Consider the following 23976-nt stretch of genomic DNA (forward strand, 5'->3'; position numbering starts at 1 on the left):
TGTGTTGTCCCCTTTTTGGGATTGGAACCTCATTTTCGTACATTTTCTTAGGGATGACTCATTTGGAACCTAAAGGTGCACTTCTTTACTAAAGAGCTTCCTTTTTTGATCCTCAATAGTATACTCCCTAACTAAGGAGCTATCAAATGTGCACTGTCCCATTTTCTCGGATCGTCCCTTATTAAGTATTAACTGCAGTATGATTGTCTCTTTTTAAGGACTAAATACAATATTGAGCTTTTAATCACGACTTGCTATAGGTTTTCAAAACATATTTAATATGCTCACAAAAATAATTCATTCATAATTCTCAAAAATATAAGGATATATTCACACATATAAGTTTAAATAAATTCAGGTTGTCCCACAAGTTTTTCATAAAACGAATAGTCAATGTGTACATCAAACATTTATAAAATATTAATTTATATATAGGATATCAACATATTTCTTGATATGAGAATAATTTGATAATCAATACTATTTTGGGATAACTCCCAAAATTAGTAAATACCACTTACCTCTTATTTGTAAAAATATGAAATTAACAACCCTTGAGTCACACTAAATTAGTAGAATTAGAACCTAGCAACACCAAAAATAGATTCATCAATACTCGAATTTCCCACTTAAAATAAGTTTTCACACTTAAATAGTTTAATCTATCAATATTAAAGCCTATAGAGATGTTAGATTCTCTGTGCCACTTTGATTGAAGTACTGAGGCTGCCTTATAATTCAAACTATATGTAGGGTCTAGTTTTGCTCAAATTTCTTTTCCCTCTCTACTGCCCAATTTCATTCCTAGTTAGTGGATGTTTTCTTTGCTAATATAGAAAGACAATGAAAGTATTATTTTAATGTCATTGGGAAGGGTATAAGAAATATCTAGATATTTTCTTTGTTGAAAATTTCTTGTTTTAAGAAGGCATCTCAACTTGCTAGTGGCTGAAAGGTCAAGACTATATTTGACGAGGAAAATAGGGGAAAACAAAAAGGCTATATGCATCATTCTTACTCCAATATAATAACAATTATAAGTCATCTTCTCCATTAATATAAGGATAGGTGGAGATTGACAGGTCAAACACATGCCTAGAAGTCTTTTTTCTTTTAATATATTGATAGGTTAGGTTTTATAAAGTGATGCATATTATCCTATTAGCTACTAAAGTAATTTCAAGCATTCTCTTTCCTGCAAACATGGGACAAGTCTAGCCATTGAATATTCAACTCCCTAAATTTAGAGCTAAAGGAAACCATATCTGCTGAAGTCTCACGTTCAACTGCAAAGCAGAAAAAAATAAATTGTTCAACCGTGTGTTGCGGCTAAAACAAAAGAAAATCTTTTATATATATACACGTGTATCTTAAGAGGTAAAAGGCTAGGGTTTTTAAAAGCTTATCAATGTCTATATATTTACTTATGCCACCTCACTTAGACTTCATATTCCATAGTATTTATCTTATCTTTAATATCTTAGGCTCAAATAAATTAAATCCATTTAATTGTAGGCCTCATTTTTAATTTACGTATAATAATTAAATTAATATCAAAATTATGGGGTGTTACATCCTTCCCCCCTTAAAAAAATTTCGTCCTTGAAATTGTACATACCTTCGTTAATGAACAACTCTGGATAATTTGATTTCATCTCATCTTCTCGCTCCCAAGATGCCTCCTCCACTGTGTGATTCTTCCAAATGACCTTAACTAATGATATGGTCTTGGTGCATAGCACTTGATCCTTGCAGTCAAGAATTTGGATTGAAACTTCCTCATAAGTCAAGTTGTCTTTGATCTTGAGTGGCTCATAGTTCAAAATATGTGAAGGATTCGGGATGTACTTCCTCAACATGGAAACATGAAACACATTATGCACTCTTGCAAGTGTAGGCAGTAAGGCCAACTCGTAGGCAACTTTACCAATGCGTTTTAGGATCTCAAATGGACCAACAAATCTGGGACTCAACTTCCCCTTCTTCCCAAATCTCATCACACCCTTCATTAGGGCGACTTTCAAAAATACCATATCTCCAACTTCAAATTCTACTTTCCTTCTCAAGTTGTCATAATAACTCTTTTGTCGACTTTGTGCTGTTTGCAACCTTTCATGAATCAGATTAATCTTCTCAAATGTCATCTGAATGATTTCTGATCCCAACAATTTTCTCTCACCAACCTCTTTCCAACACAATGGGGACCTGCATTTTCTACCATATAAAGCCTCATAAGGAGCCATATCAATACTAGAGTGGTAACTATTATTATAGGAAAATTCCACTAAAGACAAGTATTTTTCCCAACTTCCTTTGAAATCTAATACACAAGCCCTTAAAATATCCTCCAAAGTCCAAATAATCCTTTCTGATAGTCCATCTATTTGTGGGTGGAAGGCTATACTAGAGCTAAGATTAGTACCCAAAGCTTAATATAGGCTTTCCCAAAACTTTGAGGTGAATCTTGGATCTCAATCAAACACAATTGATGCTAGAACTCCATAAAGACTCACAATCTCATCAATATATATCTGTGCTAGCTGATCAAGTGAGTAATTCATCTTAACCGGAATAAAATGTGCTGTTTTTGTCATCCTGTCCGCAATTACCCAAATGGCCTCATGTCCCTTAGGAGATCTTGGCAAACTAGTCACAAAATCCATACATATATACTCCCACTTCCATTCGGGAATGGGAAGTGGTTGCAGCAATCCTGAACGTTTCTGATGTAGTGCCTTAATTTGTTGGCAAGTCAAGCATTGCTCTACAAATTGAGCTATCTCTCTCTTCATGTTATTCCACCAATAAGTTTCTCGAATGTCACGATAAATTTTAATGCTACTAGGGTGCACTGAGTATGGGGTACGATGTGCTTCTTCAATAATCTCCTTCTTTAATGCAAAATCATTTGGCACACAAAGTCTATTTCCATACCTCAAAACACCATCATTAGACACATTAAATCCTGGTCTCTTCCCTTCTTGTGCTTCTCCTATGATCTTTACAATTTATGCATCATCAACCTGTGAAATTTTAATCTTTTCAATCAAAGTGGGTTGTATTGTCAGACTGGCCATAAAGGCTTGGGAATCACCCATACCAATTTCAATTCCCATCCTCTCCAAGTCATTAATAATCTCCTTTTGAGTAGTTAACAAGGCAGCTGAGAAACCAGAGGACTTCCAACTAAGTGCATCAGTTACCACATTAGCCTTGCTTGGATGGTAATTGATTGAGCAATTATAATCTTTAATCAACTCAAGCCACCTTCATTGTCTCATATTCAACTCTTTCTGAGTAAAGAAGTATTTCAAGCTCTTATGATCTGTATAAATCTCACACTTTTCACCATACAAATAATGTCTCCAAATCTTCAATGCAAAGACCACTGTAGCTAACTCCAAGTCATGAGTGGGATAATTTTGTTCATAACTCTTTAATTGACGGGAAGCATAAGTTATGAATTTACCATGCTGCATCAACACACAACCAAGCCCTTTTCTTGAAGCATCACTATAAATGACAAAGCCTCCCAAGTTGCTAGGGATGGTTAGTATTGGTGTAGTGATCAACTTTTGCTTAAGTTCTTGAAAACTCTTTTCACATTCTTCTGTCCACACAAACTTAGCATTCTTACGAGTTAGTTGAGTCAATGGGACTGCAATATGGGAAAATCCCTCTACAAACCTCCTATAATAGCCAGCAAGGCCTAAATAGCTTCTAACCTCACTCACATTCATCGGTCTTGCCCAATTAATCACAGCAGCTTCAACCTTACTAGGGTCTACAGAATCCCTGCCTCAGATATCACATGCCCTAGGAACACCACTTGATCAAGCCAAAATTCACACTTTTTAAACTTCGCATATAGCTTCTTCTCCCTCAAAATTTGAAAAACAATTTTCAAGTGCTCTTCATGTTATTCCATACTTTTGGAGAAAATTAGAATATCATCAATAAAAACAATAACAAAGTGGTCTAGGTACTTATGAAACACCCTATTCATCAAGTCCATAAATGTAGCAGGAGTATTGGTCAATCCAAAAGGCATTGCCAAGAATTCATAGTGCCCATACCTAGTCCTAAAAGCTGTCTCAGGTATGTCTTCACTCTCGATTTTCAACCAGTGATACCCAGAACGAAGGTCAATCTTAGAGAAGACTTGTACCCCTTGCAATTGATCAAATAGGTCACCAATACGAGGGAAAGGGTATTTGTTTCTCACAGTAACCCGGTTTAACTCACAGTAGTCAATATACAACCTCATAGTCCCATCCTTCTTTTTCGCAAATAAAACTGGTGCACCCCAAGGAGATGCACTTGGTCTGATGAACCCTTTATCAAGGAGTTCTTGTAATTGTTCCTTGAGTTCCTTAGTTCAATTGGTGTCATCCTATATGGTGCTTTCGATATAGGAGAAGTTCCAGGGAGCAAATCAATGGAGAATTCAATCTCCCTATTTATAGGTATCCCTCGTAGGTCTTCACGAAAGACATCAGGAAACTCCCTCACAATAGGGATATCATCTGATAGAGAAGTAGAAAATAATCCATCTCCAGCTCGTCCAAATGGATCGTCCAGAGCCTATAGTGCAGGTTGATCGAAGAGTCAACCCAGAAGAAGGAAAAACGTTCATAGACAATAGCACCACTCTATAATTTAAGTCTCCCATGGACGACATGCTCGTCCATGACGGTCGTCCATGAACAATCATCAGCTATCCTTGGACGACCAAACCGTCCTACACCAGACGGACGAAAGCGCAACACTTAGAACTTTCGACTAAACCCGCAATTATCTCAACAGATCCTTCAAATAAGTTAACTTCCGTTAGCGGTTACAGTTTTGTAGCCATTGAGGAAGTTAACTCCGGACTTGTTGGCTTCCACAAATCCTGGGGAGGTTATTGGACAAATAACCGTCCCAGGCTCCCTATATAAAGGACCGGTCTGAACCCGACAGCGGTAAGATTTTTCTGAGACAATTTTCCCAAATACTTGGAACTTCCTTCTCTGCGAGACTAACTTCTCCATCAGAGGGGGTTCGATCGGTCTTCTCCGGTCTCCTCTTTGATTGTGTTTTGTTCCTTGTAGGCCTTCAACCGTTTCGATAGCCCACCGAAGCCAGGCCATCCACCTTACTAATTCGGAGCGATATCATCATCCAATTTCAATACCTCTTTCCTAGTGTCCACCACATGAGCTAGGTACCCTTGGCATCCTTTCCATAATAAACGCTTAGCTCGAAGGGTTGATATCACCCTAGGTAAAGCATGCATCCTAGAGCCCTTAAACCGAAATTCGGGTTCTCCTAGAGGCCGAAACACCACTTCTTTTCTAAAACAATCTACACTAGCATGATAAGCCGCCAACCAGTCCATTCCCAAAATTACATCATAGTCATACATGTCCATCAAAATTAAGTCTACTAAAATTTCCCTATCCTCAATTTGGATGACACAAGACTTAAGCATAGAATCACACACCAAAGAATCACCCATAGGTGTGGCCACAGAAAAGTCATAATCCATAAGTCCAGGTTTCTTATCACATAACTTAGCATATCGAGAGGAGATAAAAGAGTGTGTAGATCCAGAATCAAATAGAGTTTTATTAAAGTTTGAGAATAATGGGAGGATACCTGTAACCACAGTATCTGAAACTTGAACGTCTTGTGGTGTGAGTGCAAACACTCTCCCTTGTGCCTTCCTCCTCTGGTCATCCTTTCTAGGTTGTGCTATTGAGTTTTGTTAAGGAGATGTACAGTTTCTAGCTAAGTGTCCTATCTTCCCACAATTATAGCAAGCCTTTCCTTCAAAGAAACATGTCTTATCTCCACGAAACTTTCCACACATAAGGTAAGCATTCAAACTTCTACCTTGAGCATTCTGGGGTGGATTCTTATTTTCTGGCTTATTTGATGATGAATTACTCCCAGACCTCCCAACAGATCCTTTCTTGTTCCAATGACCTTAAGCATTGTCTTGTCGAAAGCCTGTTTGTCCAGTGTTTCTAGGTGGGTTCTCATTCCTAACATTGTTCTTGAAATCTTCCTCCAGACTCATAGCTCTCTTAACTGACTCTGCATAATTATCAACCCTTGATGCAATCAGATGGTGTCAAAGTCTCTCATTCAACCCCTTTTGAAATTTGCTTGCTTTCTTCGCCTCAGTAAGGATTAAGTGGGGTCCAAAGCGAGATAACTCGATGAATTTAGCTACATATTGCTCAACAATTGTACTTGCACCAAATCAGCAAATTCCCTCTCTTTTCGTTCCCGAACCACCTCAAGGAAGTAGTTATCATAGAAAACCCCTTTAAATTTCTCCCAAGTGATGGGGTTTTTCTCAGTGTCCATTCCCTCCAAAATGGCTTTAGTTGATCTCCACCAACGCTCAGCTTCTCCAATCAACTTGAAAGTTGCAAACCGCACCTTTTAAGAGTCAGTGCAATCTAAAGCTTCTAACAACTTCTCCATCTGCAAGAACTAGTTCTCAACTTCTGTGGGATTTGGCTTCCCATCAAAAGAATGGGGGATTTTGCTTCATAAAAGTCTCAAAAGAGCAACTAGCCCTTGCCTCTACTCTATCTGCGCCTCTACTAGCAGCTTGGGTCAACCTGTCCAACAATCAGGCAGCAACTTCATCCAAAAGATTAGTGCGTGTCACCCTAGGATGTTTATTATCTCTCAAGTTTTGAGTGACTTCAGCCTCAGTATCAACCTTTGCTTTGGTTGACCTTCGCAAATTAACAATAGGTTCCTCATTATTAGAATTAGCTACTCTCTTCTTTTTGGGTGGTATGATACCTAGTTAACAAAGAAATCGAGAAATTTTTTGGTGCAATATTTATTACTACTAAACATAAGAAGTAACATTACCAAAATTATTTAAAATATCTCATCAAACATAACCTAGATACCAATTGCTCTATCAAAAAAATTAAGATCATAACCTAGTTTCAAGTGTCTATAGGATCATAACCTAGTTTTCAAGTGTCTACAGAATCATATCCTAAGCTCTGATACCACAATTGTAACGCCCCAAAATCATAAACAATAATAGTCTATTCAACTTGAGAAGGATGTTGGCTACAAAGTTTTTTTGTTCATCACATGATGAAGATCATGAAGTTGTTTGGTCACAAAACCCTACGGTGTACAAACACAACAGCTTCTTGAAGAGAAAGAAGAACTAGGGCAAACTAGGTTTCCAGTCACACCTTTCTTCATACTTGTGGAACTGTGCTCTTGTGCAACTTCTATAACCTTTTACAACCCTCAAAATAATCCTTATATATATTTAGGGTTGTGAGAAAAGAAAACCCAAATATACATTCACGGATTGGATTGAAATCAACTCTAAAAAACTAGATTTCATAAACCTCAATAGATAGCCATCTATCGAGCTAGCTATCGAGCCACAAGCTTCAGTAGCTTTTTAAACCTCGATAGATGCTAGTTGTCGAGCTATCTATCGAGATTTAAAATCTTGCACTTTCTCACTTGATTCTTGGACAAACTTGCATGGCTTTAACGCTTGAATTTGAAACCTTGTTTCTTGAAGCATTAAACACATCCTAAATTTATCCAAGTACAAGTAAAGTGTGTTTTGTCAAAGGATTAACCAATTACATAAAATGTTGACATATGTTCCTAACATTGAATCACATATGTCCTAACATTTTGTTATCAAATATTTCACATAAAAAATTATCTTATATTGTGAGCCATCATAATATATATATATATATATATATATATATATATAATTTCCTAGGTTTTTCTCGTAGTCAACGTTTATGCCCCGTTGACAGGGTTGTGATGTCCCATTTTTGGGACTAGAATCTCCTTTTCATACCTCTTCTTAGGGGTGGCTTCTTTGGAACCTAAAGGTGCACTCTCTTGCTAAGGAGCTTCCTTTTTTGATCCTCAATAGTATACTCCCTTGCTAAGGAACTATCAAATGTGCACTGTCCCTTTTTCTGAGACCGTCCCTTGCTAAGGACTAGCTGCAATATGATTATCCCTTGCTAAGAACTAAATACAATACTAAGCTTTTAATCACAACTTGCCATAGGTTTTCAAAACATATTCAATATGTTCACAAAAATAATCCATTCATAATTCTCAAAAATATAAATATATATTCACACATACAAGATTAAATAAATTCAGGTTGTCTCACAAGTTTTTCATAAAACAAATAGTCAATGTGCACATCAAACATTTATAAAATATCAATTTATATATAGAATATTAACATATTTCTTGATATGAGAATAGTTTGATAATCAACACTATTTTGGGAAAACCCCCAAAATTAGTAAACACCACTTACCTCTTATTTGCAAAAATATGAAATCAACCACCCTTGAGTCACACTAAATTAGTAGAATTAGAACCTAGCAACACCAAAAATAGGTTCATCAATACACGAATTTCCCACTTAAAATCAGTTTTCACATTTAAATAGTTTAATCTATCAATATTAAAGCCTACCACTCTGATTGCGGTACTGAGGCTGCCTTATAATTCAAACTTTATGTAGGGCCTAGTTTTGCTCAAATTTCTTTCCCTTTCTACTGCCCAATTTCATTCCTAGTTAGTGGACATTTTCTTTGCTAATATAGAAAGACAATGAAAGCATTATTTTGATGTCATTGGAAAGGGTATAAGAAATATCTAGATATTTTCTTTGTTGGAAATTTCTTGTTTTAAGAAGGCATTTCAACCTGCTAGTGGCTGAAAGGTCAATACCATATTTGACAAGGAGAATAGGGGAAAACAAAAAGGCTATATGCATCATTCTTACTCCAATATAATAACAATTATAAGTCATCTTCTCCATTAATATAAGGATAGGTGGAGATTGATAGGTCAAACACATGCCTAGAAGTCCTTTTTCTTTTAATATATTGATAGGTTAGGTTTTATAAAGTGATGCCTATTATCCTATTAGATACTAAAGTAACTTCAAGCACAGCTCTTTCTTGCAAACGTGGGACAAGTCTAGCTATTGAATATTCAACTCCCTAAATTTAGAGCAAAAGGAAACCATACCTGCTGCAATCTCACATTCAGCCGCAAAGCAGGAAAAAATAAGTTGTTCAATCGTGTGTTGCAGCTAAAACAAAATAAAATCTTTTATATATATACGTGTATCTTAAGAGATAAAAGGCTAGGATTTTTAAAAGCTTATAAAGGCCCATATATTTACTTATGCCACCTCACTTGGGCTTCATATTCCATAGTATTTATCTTATCTTTAATATCTTAGGTCCAAATCAATTAAATCCATTTAATTGTAGGCCTCCTTTTTAATTTACGTATAATAATTAAATTGATATCAAAATTATGGGTGTTATAGATAGCGAGGAAGCAGAAATCATGGCTTGTAGGAAAGCTTTGGAATTTGCAATTGATGCAGGTTTCACAGAGTTGTCCATTGGGTCACATTCTGAACAATATACAATGCTAGCTTCAGGGACTTGGATGGTACACGGTTGGCTTTCTCAAGCGTAGTGCAAATTCAGTGGCCCAGTACGTTAGATATGTAGACGATGAACTGATTTGGTTAGAGGATTCTCCTCCATTTGAGCCATGGAAGCTTTGTAATTTGATTGTACTCATATTCAGCAATAAATGACAAATGAGTTTGGCTTCAAAAAAAAGACTTGGATAAAATCGATATGCAAGAGCTAGACTTAACCATTCAAAAGTACTAGAAAACACATAAGATGTTATAGAGAGAATTCTATGAGGTAGATAAAAGTTTCTATCAAAATTAATCAAGATTCGTATTTCCACAATAATATCTTGGTACTATTTATTGAAAATGATCAAGATAATATGGCCATATTTTCTTGAAATTGGAAAAAGGGGGGGGGGGGGGGAGGGAATTGAATTTGTTTTTGCTAGGAGGTCCTGCACATGGTTATGGTTGATTGCGTTGTGTGTTAATGAAATACATTCTCAATTGATAATTGTCCCAAAACAAAAATTCATTGAAGCTTTAACATCGAATCTCATGTGTTGCACGTTTTTATCTTATAATGCATATATGATAGTAAAGGGACTTCTTTGTGTTCATGTTAGGGCATACAATTTTATCTACAGGTGAAAAGGATTAATGGTTAATATTTTTGCTCTTTAGATGGCACATTGGTATAAAATAAAGCTCTATGCACTAAATCTTTTAATGGACTTTTCAGTTCACACATCCCCTTTTCCCTTTTTAAGTGACTTTTTGTAAAAAAATTATTGTGTGGCAGGTGGAATTGATTTTGTGGAATCTCAAGGAAAAAGAGGGGTATTTTGTAGGAAAAAGAAAAACTTCACTTGGTATCCAAGAGCAAGTGATGGTAGACTAACTTATGAAGAACTGTACAAAATGCAAGCCCACTATTTGTGTTGATTTGCTAGCTAATTCCAATTACTCTAACCATGTTGTCTCTTCCTTGTAGATGATTGCAGGATATTGGTTTCCCTTCCCTAGGTTCGGATCAACCACTATTTCGTGAAGCCAACAAATGTGGGAACAAATTAGCTAGGATGAGCACTATCCAAACTAGTGATTTTGTGATGTATGATAGTCCAATATTTAAATGGTCTACATGTCAATAAAACTTGTCCTGAAACTCAGATTAGCTCTTTAGTTTTAATAAATTTCCATCTTCTACCAAAAAATAAATAAATAAAGACAGTGAGGTTTCAAGTTTGGGCAAGAGAGAAAAATTGAAACAGAATTTTAGTTATTCCATTACTGAATCATGTGTTCTATCTTCTACTTTTACAATTCCCTCCTATTTTTACTCTCAATTCAGCAATCCCATTATCAAATTATTTGTCAATTTGACACCCTCATTATTGAATAACTCCTCTCTACTCAGTCGCCCTAAACTTCACACATCATAAAATATTTTATGATAAACATTCCTATCCATAATATTGGGCAAATTGTAAAAATATAGGCCTGGTTGGATTCCACTTTCTTCACTTTTTCATTTTTCTTCTCTCTTAACCAAATAAAGGAAAGCTAATATAGTAATATTTCCCTTCCCTTCTCTCTTCTTTCCACCATCAGTGTCAAGGAAAAAGAAAAACTCTACTTAAAAAAAACGCGTGCTAGACTAAAGAGGTTACTTTTCCAGAAAGTCAAACACGTGTGCTAGACTTCCCTTTGAACTTTGTTTATGGGTCTATGTTGGGCCTTTGGTTTTTTAATTAAAAACAACATTATCACAATTGTCGGGAGGGTTTTTTCTTTTTCTCCAATTTATTCGTTTTTTGCCTAATTTATTTTCAAAGTAAAATAAGCCTATAAAAATAAACTCTTTCAAATACATATTAACTAATAGAAAAATGCTATGTTCATAACATTTTCATAATAAATTCTAAGTGACATGTTGTAATTGGTTGTAATAGATAGGCAAAAAAATAATTTAAGTTATAGATTTAAATTAGAACCAATAACTACTTACCATCTATGATTTGTTGTGAAAATATTGTGAATGTAACCCTCTTTTTTTTAGTAATATAGTATGCTATCCTTAATTAGGAGAGCCAGGTTCCTCTCTCAATCATCAAAAAATTATAAATAAATTAAAAAAAAAAAAAAAAAAAAAAAAAAAAAAAACAGTTTCAAGATGCTAAAATAGAAAATGGTTTTTTTTTTTTTTTTTTCAACTCCAGAAAATGAACAATTATGGAAAGTGGGAAGTGTTTGATAGATATTACATCTCACTTTCGATTGACTAATAAGATACGAAATTTCCATTCCGTTTGACCACAAAGAAAGTTCAAAGATTTATTTTAGGTTTCACACGGAAACTTGCATGATATTTCAATGAAAATGAAAAAGGCGTCAGTATGGTTGTTGGAAAGTTCAAAGAGTTTAAGGGGTGTTTGGTACATGTTTTCAAATAACAATTTTTAGTTTTTAAATAACATTACACGTATTTTCACATATTTTTTCACCCACACGTATTTCCACATATGTTTTCAAACAACAATTTTCAGTTTTTAAATGCATGTACCAAACACCGCCTAGTCATAACATAAGCAATGTAAAAGTATCAATATGGCACTTAAAAGTTCAAAGAGTTGGTGGTCACACCCAAAGCAAGCCACCTTTAAAGGATCCTCTTGCTTGCATTCACCCTCTTCCTAATTTGTCATTCACTTTCTTGAATTATATTGACAACCCCTTCACAGTTTTCTTTCTCCTCCTTTCAGATCTTTACAATTGTCTGTTCATAAATCTTGATGGCTCTTGTCACTAGCGAAGGAGCCTCATCTTCTTCTTTCACCCACCAACCCAAGAAGTTTGATGTCTTCTTGAGTTTCAAAGGTGAAGATACCCGTCTTGGTTTTACAGGCCATTTGTATAATGTTTTGTGTCAACAAGGTATTAACACCTTTATTGATGATAACCTTCAAAGGGGGGAACAAATTTCTACAAGTCTTCTCCAAATCATTGAAAGCTCAAGGATTTCAATAATTGTATTCTCTGAAAACTATGCCTCCTCCACATGGTGCTTGGATGAACTCGCTAAAATTATCGAGTGTAAGAATAATGACCAATTAGTGCGACCGGTTTTTTACAACGTAAGTCCATCAAAACTTCGCAACCAAAAAGGAAAGTATGGAAAAGCATTATCTAAACATGAAAAAAAATTAAAGGATAACAAGAAGTTGCAGAGATGGAGAAAAGCTTTATATGAAGTTGCAAATATATCTGGTTGGCATTACAAGCATGAGTATGTTCCTATATCTAATGACTACTTTTATATTTTACAAGTTCTAATGGTTTTCTCATTAAAGAAAAGTTTTAATGGTTTTGTAATTAGCAGTAGATTTTATTGTTAAACAACTTCTACTATATGATGATTGTCCTTTTCCTTTTTTAAGTTTTTCCAAATTAAGAATTTTTTTTATCATACCTTCTACTAAGGCAGTTAGTTATGGGTCAATAGAAAAAATAAAATAACATAATATTAGATTATCTTACCAAATAATAAGGAGTTTATCTAATATGTGTTTTAAAATTTTTTTAGAAGAAATTCTTAATAATTTTGTTCAAGAATTAAAAGTGGGATTTCAATAACTTGTGCCTCTTGTCTAACTGGATTTTCCATGCGACTTCTTGCCAAAACTTAAAGCTAATTTCCTAGAAAACCAATAATTAGAAAATTCCCAATAAAGATATAGTTCTTAGAAAAATCTGTGGTGGTAAATTGTAATGCTCAAATTGAACATCTTGAATTTAGTTTAGGTTCATATTTGAATTTTATAATTTAATTGTTTACATGTCTTGTATGCTTTGTGAATGACAGTCGTGCTGAATTTGAATTTATCCAAGAAATTGTTGAAGAGATCTCAAATTTTAAATTAAATCGGATGCCATTATTTGTTGCTCAATACCCTGTTGGAATAAATACTCGCGCAGAGGCCATAATATTGCAATTAGAAATTGGGTCAAATGATGTTCGTATGTTAGGTATGTATGGCCCCGGTGGAGTGGGTAAAACAACCATTGCAAAAGCTGTTTATAACAAAATATTAGATCATTTCGAAGGAAGCAGCTTTTTGGAAAATGTTAGAGACAAGTCAGGGACATTTGATGGCATTATCCAACTACAAGAGATACTTCTTCGTGAGAGCCTACGGATGAATGGACAACTAAAGGTGTGCAATGAATCGAAAGGAACCATTGCGATAAAGAACATACATCACAATAAAAGAATTCTTCTAATTCTTGATGATGTGGATAAATTTTACCAAATAGAAAGATTGATTGGAGGATTTGATTGGCTTGGTTCTGGAAGTCGAATAATTATAACAACAAGAAATAAACATTTCTTACAAACTTTAAGAATACATCATTCGACTTATGAGCTTAAGGAATTAGATGATCATGAAGCTCTTGAACTATTTAGTATGCATGCCTTTCATAAAAACAAACCCGAGGAAGATTATATAAAACTTACTGATCAAGTTATATGTTATGCCAAGGGCCTTCCATTAGCTCTATCAATAATTGGTGCAAATTTGCATGGAAGAAGTGAAATGGAATGGAAAAGTGCATTAGATAAGTATAAAATGATTCCTGACAGAGATATTCAAAAAGTACTCCAAGTAAGTTATCAAGGATTGGATGAAACGGAGCAAGATATTTTTCTCGATCTTGCATGTTTCTTCAAGGGTCTTTACAAGGATTATGTTATAGATATACTAAATTCTTGCAATCTATATCCAATTATTGGTATTAAAAATCTTATAGATAAGTGTCTCGTAACTGTTGATCAATTTAAAAAATTATGGATGCATGACTTGCTACAACAAATGGGTAGAGAGATTGTTCGACAAGAATCACCACAAATACTTGGATTGCGTAGCAGACTATGGTGTTATAAGGATGCTTTTGAAGTACTAATGGAAAATAAGGTATAACTTCGTTTGATTCACCTTTTTACTTTTTTTCATAGGGAAAATTTATTGACTTTGTTTTTTGGTTTTTCCTTGATATAATTTTTTCTTTATTTATGAAAGAAAATTCAAGTTTGTCAACATGGTTAAAATTTAATAGTTATTATATTTTTAGTGAATTCTTTTGTATGATGTGATTCACTAAATGTTTTGTTCAATTAGGGATCTGATAACATTCGAGGCATAACAATAATCTCGCCTGAACCAACAGAGTTGCAACTAAAAGCTAACTGTTTTGAGAAGATGGGAAATCTCAAGTTCCTTTTGGTTAGTAATGTTGATACTTGTGGAGATCTTGAATATCTTCCCAGTGGATTAAGGGTGCTTGATTGGTCTAGATTTCCTTCATCTTCCCTACCATCCAATTTTCGTCCTCACAACCTTGTTGTACTTAACATGCCACAAAGTCCCGTTATATTGGACAAGATTTTCGAGGTATAATTATTTTTATTTATTTATAAATTATTACATAACTTCATTAAACTATATTTTAACATTCGCTGAAGTTAAATTTTGATTTATTTTTTTCCCTACAGAGGTTACAATGTAAAAGCTTGACATATATGAATTTCAGATCTTGTCAATACATTAGAAAATTACTGAACTTATTGAGTGCCACCCCCAACATAAAGGAATTGGATCTCCGTGAATGTAAAAAATTAGTCAAGCTTCATGACTCTATTGGATGTTTTGCTAAGCTTGAAGGCTTGGATCTCGGGGGGTTGCTTTAAACTTCGAATTCTTCCAAGCTGCATCTCAATGAAGTCTCTTAAACTTTTAAGTCTTTTTCGGTGCGAAAGGGTTAACAGGTTGCCCGATATTCCACAAGAAATGAAAAATTTAAAGTATCTATGTTTGGCACACACTTCCATTAGAGAGCTTCCTCCATCATTTAGGAATCTCACTGGGCTTGAGCAATTAGATTTTGGTTCTTTCAATTTGTGCCATCTTCCAAGAAGCCTCGATCAATTGCAACAGCTTCGCATACTCAGGCTTCATGATTATGACCATTTGCAACAATATTTGTCAAATTATGGTTTTCTAAGGTTGAATTTTCTACAAAAGTTGACTTCTTGTTATACCCCCTCAAAGAATTGTTCATTATTGGGGAGTGAAGATTTGAGCCTCCAAGAAAGCATTGTCAAATTCAATAGATTACAATTGCTTCAGATTAGGGATTCCAAGTTACTTCAGAAAATTCCAAAGCTTCTAGAAAGTATAAGAGAAGTATGGGCAATAAATTGCATCTCATTGAATTCAGAATCAGTAAGAGAATTATTCCTTCAGGTACCCTTCTCTCTTAAAGTAATAATAGAAACAATTTTGGTTACCTTTGCAAATACATTACTGGATTTGCTAAATTTCAATTTCTTTAATTTCCAAATTGCATGCAGCTTAGAAGAAAGTTAGAGCTTCCACAAAATACAAAATATGGAGACAACATATTAATGGATTCTTATTCACGTTGCAAATTATCGCATCAGATTGATTACTCTTCCAAGATTGGTTGCTCTTCCAAGATTGATTACTCCCTCTCCCTCTTCAAGCCCTCACGCACTCTACATGAGTTTCTGATGAATTCTATAAGGGATTATAGAGAGTCATATAATATTATAGTAACAGGAAAGAAGATTCCAAAGTGGTTCAACCATCAAAGTATTGAAAGTTCCATATCATTTTGGATTGGTCCTAAATTTCCAACCATTGCGGTTTGTTTGGCTTTTCATCTAGTTCCATTGAAGGATAGTTATGCTAATAATGATAAGTATGGTTCTATTCGTGATGATGTAATCTGTTGGGATTGTGATGTCAACGTTTTCACCAACGGTCATACGCAACCTTTCACGATGGGGGTGGACTTTTATGATCTGAAGTGTGATCATTTGTGGTTTTGCAGTGTTTCTCATAGCCAATTACAACAGTATTTCAGAAACATGATGCAAGGTGATCAGAATCTTGTTGAGGTTTCATGTAAAATCTCTTGGTGGAGTAGTAGAAATGGAAAATTCGCTCCTGTGATTGCAAGGATGGGGGTACATGCAGAATGCATTTGTCATCCTCCAAATTCTGTTATCATTGATGACAACTCTCAAAATGTTGATGACAACTCTAACTACTCTGAAAATGTTGATGATAGCTCTGATGACAATTGACACAGAGCTTGCACCTTTACTATCTTCTTTCTCCACTTCTAGTGGGACCATCTTCAGTGCATTCAAGCAATGATGGCTGTGATTTGGTTTTGTCATCAATTGCCCATATGATTCAAATGGGTCTGACTTGGTTTTGGGATTTGACTCAACTGTTGGAGTTGGGTTTGATTTGGCTTCCGCTACAATGGCCAATCAATCTGCAAACTATGATTTTGGCTTTAACCCATATCCATAGTAGAAGAAAATGAGAACCTCTTGATCAAATTAACCTATGATTCTGTTTTCCTTTGCATCACCTTTTTTGAATACCAGAGTATGTCTCCCTCTTTAGTTGTATTCTTTGATTTACATCTTTGTCACTTCTTGTTCTCTTTCTCTAAATTAACGTGCTAATTAATAAAGGGGTACTAAGCCAATTTGGAAGGATATAGTTATGCAAAGAAAAGAACAGAATTAATAAAAGAAACTAGTAATTTGATCTGTTGCTGAGTTCTATTCCTTTTATGGGCAAAGAAGTTTTTGAAATTATTCTAGGAAAAAAAAAGCATTAAATTGTTCTGTTTAGTGGACAAGTAAATCCAAGATGGATATTATAATTTTATATTGATGAAGATTGACATCTACTTGATCATAGTATAGAGATTACTTGTACTGAATTTGAATTATTGGTATAATTAGGTGAGCATATTTTTTATGGGATTTTGGAGGTGAAGAGTGGTCTTTGGCAGCTGAGGCCTATTCAATTTGGCAGAAGTAAGCATTTATTTGTTAGGAAGAATAGAAATCTTACTAATAGATTTTGCTCCCTTCAAAAATGGGGAAAATAATGGTTCTTTTTTTTTTTTTTTAATACTGTTTTATGATTTTAATTGTCTTAAAATGTAGATGAATTGGGTGATTGTGATAATAAAAAAAAGGGCAATTGAGGCCTTAATGCTATGATCACCTGCCTAGACTTTTGCATGGTTAAAGCCATTTTCCAATGCTGATTTCCCTCCAATTGTTTGTGTGTAGTGTATTGGTATTTATTTTGTCCTGGTTGTACTTTCACAAGTACAACTTGTTGAGACATACTAATTCTGTATCATCATTTGTTTGAAGAAAATTCTATATCATGTTCTGTTAGAAGATTCATGTTCTCGTATTTGCACAATATATATAATCACACATTTTATTCTTTTGCAGGGTATTCAAATAAACATGTAGCAATGCTTCTACCAAGTGAGAAATCTTATGTCTGGGTTGGTTTTTTACTAGTTGGACATGTTTTTAATAAATTTTCTGCTTAAGATGTTGTGTAAAAGTTAGAACTCATGGCTAGCCCTTCTTTTTATTCAAACTTTGCTGACTCCAGACTAACAATTTTGTTTTTAGTTTGTTTTTTTTTTTAGTTTTTTGCTCCTTGGATTTGCTTTTAGTTCATTTTCTGCATAAGATCTTGGTTAGTCCTTTCTTTTTATTCAAACTTCAAGACTCCGAACTAAGGATTTTTTTTTTTTTTAAGGTATACTATTTTGGTTTCCTTTGTTTTGATGTCTATTCTTCTTCTTACTCTAACCCACTGCCCATTTTTTTTCCTTATAGGCATTTATGTGATCCTCTCACTCTTGATTTTTAATGCCAAAGTCTCTATTCATCTTTACAGGCTGAGGACTTGAACTAAGTGTTTTATTTATTTATTTTAAAGGTTTAAGGCTTAGTGGAGGAGAGTTTTATCAGGCTGAGGAGTTGAACTAAGGATTTATTTTCTTTTCTCCGCTTAGTGTTGACGCCCTTGGTTTTCATACAAAGGTGTATGAAGTTGGTTAAATAATCGGTCTATAAATGAATAAACATTGTCATTTGATGTTATCCTAAATACAATCCACTAATTAAAGCGACTATGAATATGTCTAAGATCTCCCCCAAATTCTTTCCTAAAATCCCCAAACAAAACAAGCAATAGAAAATGTTCTGCAATTTGGAACTAGAACTTTAGAAATTATTATAGTCTCTTATGATCTCTAGCACTTAAATGAATTTAAGGTCAACAAAAGAAACACTAGTTTCTTTGTTTAATCTTGAAGCATTTTAGTCTTCTCTAACAATCCCCTTCCCCTCCCCCCCCCCCCCCCCCCCCCCCAACCCCCCAAAAAAAAAGTCTAAAATAGCGTATGAAACAAGCAACAGAAAATGTGATGAAAGAAAACGCTAGCAATTTGGAACTAGAACTATAGACATCATTATGACTTCTATTTTCACTTGGAGATATTACGGAATTCTATCTTCAGGTTTGGGTTGTTTTATTTTTACAGGAATAAATTGTAAGTAGATTTGTTTAACTGATATGGCCCTAATTTTCTCTTAAATTGCATATGCAGATCTCATAAGTATGAGAGCTTCCTATCTCGTTTCTTTTAAAACTAACTACCACAATTTCAGAATGTTGCAGATTGTATGTATAAGCCACACTTTTTATAGGCTAGCAACTAATTCATGCCTTTTGATCATCCCATTGTTTTCCTCCTTCCACACACCCATTTCCCTTTTTGGTTTATAGTACTCTTTGGCATATAATAGAAAAAGAGCCCCCAAAAGGAGATGTCAACCTGTTGAATGATAGATGCCAACTAGGATTGAATAGATTTCTGTTTCAAAATTGGTAGCTTGAAGCTTGAATTACACGTGTGGATAATTATTGTAACAACCAAAGGAAAGTGCTAGCCACATCTGCGCTTATTAGCCAAAACGACTAGTCAAGTTGTAAATAGGGTCCTCATAATCACTTATAAACCCAAGATCCATTTAGTAAACATCTGATGTGGGAGTCAATGAGATAGGAAATGGGTTATGGAAGAAAATTTAGGAAGCCTACTTTGGAGACCGTGAAAGGACTTGCACATAAGTCATTTTCAAGTTTAATGAGGGAAGAGGGAGATTTGTATTTGTATTTGGAGTTGATGAAACATGAATTGTGTTGGGAAGTCTAAAATTTACTGCAGCACATCAACTCATTTACATATGCTTATAGGTCTTATTAGCTTGTTGAAAAATATTATAATAAACATAATTATGGAATGGTCTTTTAAGCATATGACTTAGATTTCTGGTGTGCACTCTGCACAAGTATTGCACTTTTATTTTTGATAATCTGTACAAGTCTTACATTGATAATAACAAAATTTAAGCAACATTAGGAACTTCAGAAAATAGATAATTTGTGCAATCCACCAACCTAAGAGTAATGGATCCACAAAATTTGGTGATAAGTAAGAAATAGTATAGCATCATAAAATGGTCTAAAACTTCTTCTTTTTTCCTTAATATAATAGTATGGATTAGAATCATTTGTCATTTGCTTTAAATTTGGTGGGAATTATATGTAATTGGAGGAGACTCCACCTTGTGCACAAAGCTTAAATGCCTCCAATGTACAGTTATTTGTAATTATTAATGAATTTCTTTATATATATATATATATATATATACAAAAGCTTCTTCTCAATTTATATATATATATATATATATATATATATAAATTGAGAAGAAGCTTTTGTAAAATTTCAAACATATACAAATTACTTCACTATTGTGTGAAACTAACTTTTCTTACCTTTGAAAGTTTGGGAGGGAAAAAAACTCTTTCATATGTTAGCCTTTTTCTTGATTTTTTTTATTTTTTTAAATATCTTTTTCAAAATAAGTACACAATGGTAGCCAGTAAAATGGGTCTATTGAGAAGAACGGCAAATTGAAACTCGTGATACATGAATGTTGATTTGGATTTGGATTTTGGATGATCTCTTTTGTTTTTTTGTTTTTTTTTATGTTTACGAATGGGAGAAGTGACATTTGTCAAATTTCTGTGTGTTTTAACGGATTTGGTTACAGGGCAAGATAGACTTCAGCTTATGTCTCGACTCTCCACTGTGACATTCTCAGTTCTTGTCAACAGACCCCCAACTGGCATCTTCAGCATTATAGGGGTTTGAGTAAAGTGGATTGTAGGAGCAACAGGATTTCTTTTTTGGTTTCCAGGTGGGAAAGGGAATTGAGATTTCATACTTCTTTATAGATGACCATATATCAGCTTCTTGTGGAGATGTACAACTGAGCTAAGCTATCTTAGTTGTCTGCTTCTTTTCTTTGAGACTCCCGAATTAAAAATGAAATGGGTTCTATGGGAGAGTATTGGCAGTTGTTTAAGGCTATAAGGTAGGTTCTATTTTCATGCCAATATAAGTTTGTGGTTGCTACTAGAAACCATGTTTTAGGCTGTTTGGAATACTAATGTTATAATCCAAGGATTGAATCGTAGGGCCATTAAATTTACCATTTTTGTTGTCTTGATTAAGATGATATTATTAGTCGTGTCTACTTTCCCAATCATTATCTTCAAATCAAATATATAAGCAAGCTGACATGGCAATCTGTTAGGTTCTAAATGTTTAGAACAATTGGCAAATCGTGAACATAAACTTGTCTAGATATAGATCTTAGAGTCTATAGGTTTTATTAGACAATGCTCAATGTGATTCAAGTCAAGATTCAAGAACATACAAGCTGCAGGAAGAAGATTTCATAATCTGTCTAGTTCGATCGATCGAAAGACAAGCTCAATCGATCGAAAGTCGTATCTGCAGAATTTTAATTAAGCCCAAACAGCAGTTCAAGCCCATTTAGGATTAGGGTTTCTAATCTACTTCTCCTAGTATATAAAGAAAACCCTAAGCACGTTTTTGTGTGGCTTTTCAGAGAGAAAAGAGTGTGTCTCTTTTGTATTTAGGGTTTTGTTCCTAAAAAGCTCTCTTATGTCTTCTACCGGTGCTATTCCCTGAAGAATCTCAAGATCCAGTATTGTTGAAGTTGCTACCTTCTCTTGTCATCAAAGGTGTTGATGATCTAAACCTTCAAGGGTGGTCTTGGAGTCACAAACAGGAGAGTTTGTGTTGCTAAACCTTTGAGTGGGATCTCAAAGTCACAAACGGGGGTGTTTGTGTTTTGCAAAAGCCAAAGAAAGAAGGAGTCCGTGGATTCGGAGCTTGCACGTGGTCGTGTCAGTAAGTTCTACTGGTTGGTAGCAATAAGAAGTCGAGCGTGGGGGCTTGTAAGTCTTATTGTATGAACTTCGATTCTTTCTAGTGGATTTGCTTTTTACCTTGAGGATAGCTAGGTTAAATCCTCCCCAGGTTTTTTACCGGTTTGGTTTTCCTGGGTGATCATATCTTGTGTTATTTATTTTCCGCTGCTTTGCATGATTTGATCTTTTATATTGTGATAACCTAGACTTGTTTAATTGGACTAAGTAACAACTTGGCTAATTACCTAGGTTTAATCAATTGTTTAAGGGTCTAAAAACCTACACAGTCCATATTAAAACTAGTGTGGTGAATAGTTATTGATAAGTAAAAAAAGTGTTGTTAGTAGTGGGTCCAGATTAAAACTAGTAAGAATTTATCATACCAATAATTTGAAAATATATTGTAAAATAATTTGTAGTTATAGCATTACTCACTTAGAGAAATGTTACGTCCACAACATTTTTACAACATTTTTACAATAAATCACAGGTGGTTAGTTGTTATTAGTTCAAATTTGAAATTAACACTAAGATTACTTTTTTGCCTCAACAATAACAACTAGTAATAACTTGCCACATATACTTAAAGTTAAATCATTGACTAGGGTGCTCTCGCACTTTGGTGCGTAGTAGCAGTTGAGTGTCTTGCAGTTCTTGCAAGAAGTGGAGTAACCTCCGAGTGTGTGAGGTAGTGGTAGTGGGGTTTTCTTTTGTCCCCATTTACTTTTAGTGGTGCAAGTTTAGGTTTCTGAGTTTTGGAGGAAAAGCTCGGTTGAAAGAGTTAGCTATGGCAGAGGAACTGGAAGAGTTGTGGAAAAAACTAAAGTTCACGGAGGAGGAAGATACTAGAATAAATTTAGACAGTACTAGTACGAAAGCAGCAAAAGCGATGGGAAAATGTTGTGCTCTAATGAAGATTTGGACTCAGAGAAGTATAAATCTGGATGCTCTGAGGAAAAATCTGAGAATGCTATGGAAACCCAATAAGGGGGTCCAAATATCTGAAGTAGATGAGGAAGTTTTTCTTGTAGAGTTTGGAGATGTGAAAGACAAAAAGAAAGTGTTGGATATGTGTCCCTGGAGTTACGAGAAGCAACTAGTTATAATCCAAGAATTTGAAGGGGAGTTAACCCCAAAGGAATTAGATTTAAAATGGGTTCCCTTCTGGGTTCAGATTTATAATCTTCCTTTGAAAATCAGAACGAGAGAAACAGGGTGGGTTATTGGTTCAAGCTTAGAGGCAGTGCTGGAGGTGGATGTGCCAGACTCAGGTGTGCAATGGAGTAGATGTTTGCGTGTTCGTGTGCGCATCGATGTTACAAGGCAGCTGGTGCAAGGGAGGAAGATTACCATTGAAGGAGGTGAAGTAAAATAGGTTAACTTCAAGTACGAGAGGTTACCCAACTTCTGTTGCAGGTGTGGGCTTCTAAATCATGCCCTTAAGGACTGCTCTGATGATCAGGATCAAAGAATTTCGAAAGAAGATAACCAGCTTCAATATGGGGCTTGGCTAAGGGGTGAACCAGTCTGGTGGGGTGGAAGGGAGCTGAATAAACAAAGCTATGGTGGTGTGGAGGTACAACGATCTGGGGTAACAGGGGAAGCTACAACGAAGCCAGCGGAGTTAATACACACGGTAAAGGAAACATCGAGGGGCGGTGGAAGTAACATGCATGAGACGTTAAACCAGGAAGACAGCTATCCTACACAAAGTATGGAGGGTCTAGCTCACCCTATGCCCATGTCAGTAAACTTGCATAAGAATGGTAAGGTTAAAAAGGTGATGGGAAAGCTTGAGGAGAAGGAAGCTAAATTGGGGAAGTCAAGTGTTGAAAAGCATGTGGCCAAGTCGAATGTGATGGAAGACAAGCAAGTGAAGACAGCTCATAATCACGTGGCTCTGGAAGTGAAAGCCTCAAGTCAGGCGCCAAACCTTGTGTCCAATTTAAATGATGTTAGGCCAATACTTGAGTGTAAGGAATTGGGCCCAATAGCCATGTGTTTTGATGAAAATAAGGGCTGGATTTCTGAAACCTTGGGTCCAACTAGTAGGCATTGGAAAAGGCTTGCACGGGAAGTTCACAATAAGGCAGCCCAGATTGGAGGAGACCCAATTAATGGAAAACGTGTTGGCCCAACTCCACTTCAGGAATTAGATCCTAACTTAAGTGATCTGAAACGTAGAAGGGGGAGTACGGGACAGAGCAAAAAGAAGAATGGAGAGGAACAAATGGTTGGCTGTGTGGTGGTGGCTACGGTGCAGCACCGCCGAGCCAC

The 23976-nt window shown here is 35.1% G+C and overlaps 2 protein-coding genes across 2 annotated transcripts; one reads left to right on the forward strand and one right to left on the reverse strand.

Annotated features, from left to right (window-relative positions):
• Positions 1–1179: 1179 nt before the first annotated feature.
• On the reverse strand, positions 1180–2243 carry LOC115981208. The gene is made up of 2 exons (XM_031103375.1): positions 1619–2243; positions 1180–1286 (listed from the first exon to the last, which is right to left on the reverse strand). The coding sequence occupies exons 1-2, from the start codon at positions 2241–2243 to the stop codon at positions 1180–1182; spliced, it is 732 nt and encodes a 243-aa protein (XP_030959235.1).
• An 11155-nt stretch (positions 2244–13398) lies between these two features.
• On the forward strand, positions 13399–16886 carry LOC115981209 (TMV resistance protein N-like). Its single transcript, XM_031103376.1, has 4 exons — positions 13399–14445; positions 14650–14922; positions 15193–15774; positions 15882–16886. The coding sequence occupies exons 1-4, from the start codon at positions 13399–13401 to the stop codon at positions 16638–16640; spliced, it is 2661 nt and encodes an 886-aa protein (XP_030959236.1). The 3' UTR covers positions 16641–16886.
• Positions 16887–23976: the final 7090 nt, after the last annotated feature.

Source organism: Quercus lobata, chromosome 3 (assembly GCF_001633185.2).
Source record: "Quercus lobata isolate SW786 chromosome 3, ValleyOak3.0 Primary Assembly, whole genome shotgun sequence".
In the NCBI taxonomy this organism is placed as follows: Eukaryota; Viridiplantae; Streptophyta; class Magnoliopsida; order Fagales; family Fagaceae; genus Quercus; species Quercus lobata.

What these genes read in the sequence shown, in the direction of transcription:
- LOC115981209 (XM_031103376.1), top strand. Translation starts at nt 13,399, where the DNA reads ATGCCATTATTTGTTGCTCAATACCCTGTTGGAATAAATACTCGCGCA. An exon ending in AAGTACTAATGGAAAATAAG is followed by an intron (nt 14,446 to 14,649) that starts GTATAACTTCGT and finishes TTGTTCAATTAG; the next exon opens with GGATCTGATAACATTCGAGG. An exon ending in TATTGGACAAGATTTTCGAG is followed by an intron (nt 14,923 to 15,192) that starts GTATAATTATTT and finishes CTAAGCTTGAAG; the next exon opens with GCTTGGATCTCGGGGGGTTG.
- LOC115981208 (XM_031103375.1), bottom strand. Translation starts at nt 2,243, where the DNA reads ATGGCTCCTTATGAGGCTTTATATGGTAGAAAATGCAGGTCCCCATTG. An exon ending in AGAGTTGTTCATTAACGAAG is followed by an intron (nt 1,287 to 1,618) that starts GTATGTACAATT and finishes TCTGCTTTGCAG; the next exon opens with TTGAACGTGAGACTTCAGCA.